A 3,422-nucleotide genomic window follows, 5' to 3' on the forward strand; every position below is an offset into this window, starting at 1 on the left:
GTAACAGTGACGTGTAACAGTGAGTGTAACAGTGTGAGTGTAACAGTGAGTGTGTGTAACAGTGAGTGTAACAGGTGAGTGAGTGTAACAGTGAGTGAGTGTAACAGTGAGTGTAACAGTGAGTGTAACAGTGAGTGAGGTGTAACAGTGAGTGTAACAGTGAGTGTAACAGTGAGTGAGTGTAACAGTGTAACAGTGAGTGTAACAGTGAGTGTAACAGTGAGTGAGTGTAACAGTGAGTGTAACAGTGAGTGAGTGTAACAGTGAGTGTAACAGTGAGTGTAACAGTGAGTGAGTGTAACAGTGAGTGTAACAGTGAGTGAGTGTAACAGTGAGTGTAACAGTGGTAAGTGTAACAGTGAGTGTAACAGTGAGTGTAACAGTGAGTGAGTGTAACAGTGAGTGTAACAGTGAGTGAGTGTAACAGTGAGTGTAACAGTGAGTGAGTGTAACAGTGAGTGTAACAGTGAGTGTAACAGTGAGTGAGTGTAACAGTGAGTGTAACAGTGAGTGAGTGTACTGTGAGTGTACAGTGAGTGTAACAGTGAGTGTAACAGTGAGTGAGTGTAACAGTGAGTGTAACAGTGAGTGAGTGTAATAGTGAGTGTAACAAGTGAGTGTAACAGTGAATATGTACAGTGAGTGTAACAGTGAGTGTAACAGTGAGTGAGTGTAACAGTGAGTGTAACAGTGAGTGAGTGTAACAGTGAGTGTAACAGTGAGTGTAACAGTGAGTGTAACAGTGAGTGTAACAGTGAGTGAGTGTAACAGTGAGTGTAACAGTGAGTGTAACAGTGAGTGTAACAGTGAGAAAGTGAGTGTAACAGTGAGTGTAACAGTGAGTGTAACAGTGTAGTGAGTGTAACAGTGAGTGTAACAGTGAGTGAGTGAACAGTGAGTGTAACAGTGAGTGTAACAGTGTGAGTGTAACAGTGAGTGTCCTCCCCACAGTGCGTGGAGGTGTCCAGTGAGTAAGTGTAACAGTGAGTGTAACAGTGAGTGTCACAGTCCCCTACCTCATCTGTGTATGAGTGAGTGAGTGTAACAGTGAGTGTAACAGTGAGTGAGTGTAACAGTGAGTGAGTGTAACAGTGAGTGAGTGTAACAGTGAGTGAGTGTAACAGTGAGTGTAACAGTGAGTGTAACAGTGAGTGAGTGAGTGTAACAGTGAGTGTAACAGTGAGTGTAACAGTGAGTGAGTGTAACAGTGAGTGTCTCCCCCACAGTGCGTGGAGGAGCTCCTGGCCAAGGCTAAGAGGGATCGCCCATCACAGATCCCCTACCTCATCTGTGTATGAGTGAGTGTAACAGTGAGTGTAACAGTGAGTGAGTGTAACAGTGAGTGAGTGTAACAGTGAGTGAGTGTAACAGTGAGTGAGTGTAACAGTGAGTGTAACAGTGAGTGTAACAGTGAGTGTAACAGTGAGTGTCTCCCCCACAGTGCGTGGAGGAGCTCCTGGCCAAGGCTAAGAGGGATCGCCCATCACAGATCCCCTACCTCATCTGTGTATGAGTGAGTGAGTGTAACAGTGAGTGAGTGTAACAGTGAGTGAGTGTAACAGTGAGTGAGTGTAACAGTGAGTGTAACAGTGAGTGTAACAGTGAGTGAGTGTAACAGTGAGTGTAACAGTGAGTGTAACAGTGAGTGTAACAGTGAGTGTCTCCCCCACAGTTGCGTGGAGGAGCTCCTGGCCAAGGCTAAGAGGGATCGCCCATCACAGATCCCCTACCTCATCTGTGTATGAGTGCGTGAGTGTAACAGTGAGTGAGTGTAACAGTGAGTGTAACAGTGAGTGTATGAGTGAGTGTAACAGTGAGTGAGTGTAACAGTGAGTGTAACAGTGAGTGTAACAGTGAGTGTAACAGTGAGTGAGTGTAACAGTGAGTGTAACAGTGAGTGTAACAGTGAGTGTCTCCCCCACAGTGCGTGGAGGAGCTCCTGGCCAAGGCTAAGAGGGATCGCCCATCACAGATCCCCTACCTCATCTGTGTATGAGTGAGTGTAACAGTGAGTGAGTGTATGAGTGAGTGTAACAGTGAGTGTAACAGTGAGTGTAACAGTGGGTGTAACAGTGAGTTGTAACAGTGAAGTGTACAGGGAGTTAACAGTGAGTGTCTCCCCCACAGTGCGTGGAGGAGCTCCTGGCCAAGGCTAAGAGGGATCGCCCATCACAGATCCCCTACCTCATCTGTGTATGAGTGCGTGAGTGTACCAGTGAGTGAGTGTAACAGTGAGTGTAACAGTGAGTGTAACAGTGAGTGTCTCCCCCACAGTGCGTGGAGGAGCTCCTGGCCAAGGCTAAGAGGGATCGCCCATCACAGATCCCCTACCTCATCTGTGTATGAGTGAGTGAGTGTAACAGTGAGTGTAACAGTGAGTGAGTGTAACAGTGAGTGTAACAGTGAGTGTAACAGTGAGTGAGTGTAACAGTGAGTGTAACAGTGAGTGTCTCCCCCACAGTGCGTGGAGGAGCTCCTGGCCAAGGCTAAGAGGGATCGCCCATCACAGATCCCCTACCTCATCTGTGTATGAGTGCGTGAGTGTAACAGTGAGTGAGTGTAACAGTGAGTTTAACAGTGAGTGTAACAGTGAGTGTAAGTGAGTGTAACAGTGTAACAGTGAGTGTAACAGTGTAACAGTGAGTGTAACAGTGAGTGTAACAGTGAGTATAACAGTGAGTGTCTCCCCCACAGTGCGTGGAGGAGCTCCTGGCCAAGGCTAAGAGGGATCGCCCATCACAGATCCCCTACCTCATCTCCGCCTCGACAGAATTCCCCGGCAAGTTCCTGCTCGGCTACCAGCCCAGGAACAAGCCCTGGTAGGTGGGGGGCATAGTGAGGGGCATAGTGGGGGGCACAGTGGGGGGAGGGGGATAGTGGGGGGGGGGTAGTGGGGAGAGGCATGGTGGGTATACGAACGTTGTTGTGGTAACGTGGTGGTGGTGGTGGTGGTGGTAGTGGTAGTGATGTGGTGGTGGTGATGGTGGTGGTGATGGTGGTGATGGTGGTGGTGATGGTGGTGGTGATGGTGGTGGTGGTGGTGGTAGTGGTGGTGGTGGTAGTGGTGGTGGTGGTGGTAGTGGTGGTGGTGGTGGTAGTGGTGGTGGTGATGTGGTGGTGGTAGTGGTGGTGGTAGTGGTGGTGGTAGTGGTGGTGGTGGTGACGTGATGGTGGTGGTAGTGGTGGTGGTAGTGGTGGTGGTAGTGGTGGTGGTGGTGGTAGTGGTGGTGATGGTAGTAGTGGTGGTAGTGGTGGTGATGATGGTAGTAGTGGTGGTAGTGGCGGTGGTAGTGGTGGTGGTGATGTGGTGGTGGTGACGTGGTGGTGGTGGTGGTAGTAGTGGTGGTGGTGGTGGTAGTGGTGGTGGTGGTAGTGGTGGTGGTAGTGGTGGTAGTAGTGGTAGTGGTGGTGGTGACGTGGTG

General features: G+C 49.5%; 1 protein-coding gene across 1 annotated transcript in view; it reads left to right on the plus strand.

Annotated features, from left to right (window-relative positions):
• The window catches only part of LOC116937224 (transcription elongation factor SPT6-like), a 67,611-nt gene extending 64,780 nt beyond the window's left edge, over positions 1 to 2,831 (plus strand). Inside the window, exon 15 of the mRNA XM_076057111.1 lies at positions 2,695 to 2,831. Coding sequence (XP_075913226.1) covers positions 2,695 to 2,823 — 129 coding nt within the window. The 3' untranslated portion in view covers positions 2,824 to 2,831. The remainder of the gene's footprint in view (positions 1 to 2,694) is intronic.
• Positions 2,832 to 3,422: the final 591 nt, after the last annotated feature.

The sequence above is a fragment of the Petromyzon marinus genome, chromosome 79 (genome assembly GCF_048934315.1).
Source record: "Petromyzon marinus isolate PM22_M1 ecotype Great Lakes invasive population chromosome 79, UKy_Petmar_22M1.pri1.0, whole genome shotgun sequence".
NCBI lineage: Eukaryota > Metazoa > Chordata > Hyperoartia > Petromyzontiformes > Petromyzontidae > Petromyzon > Petromyzon marinus.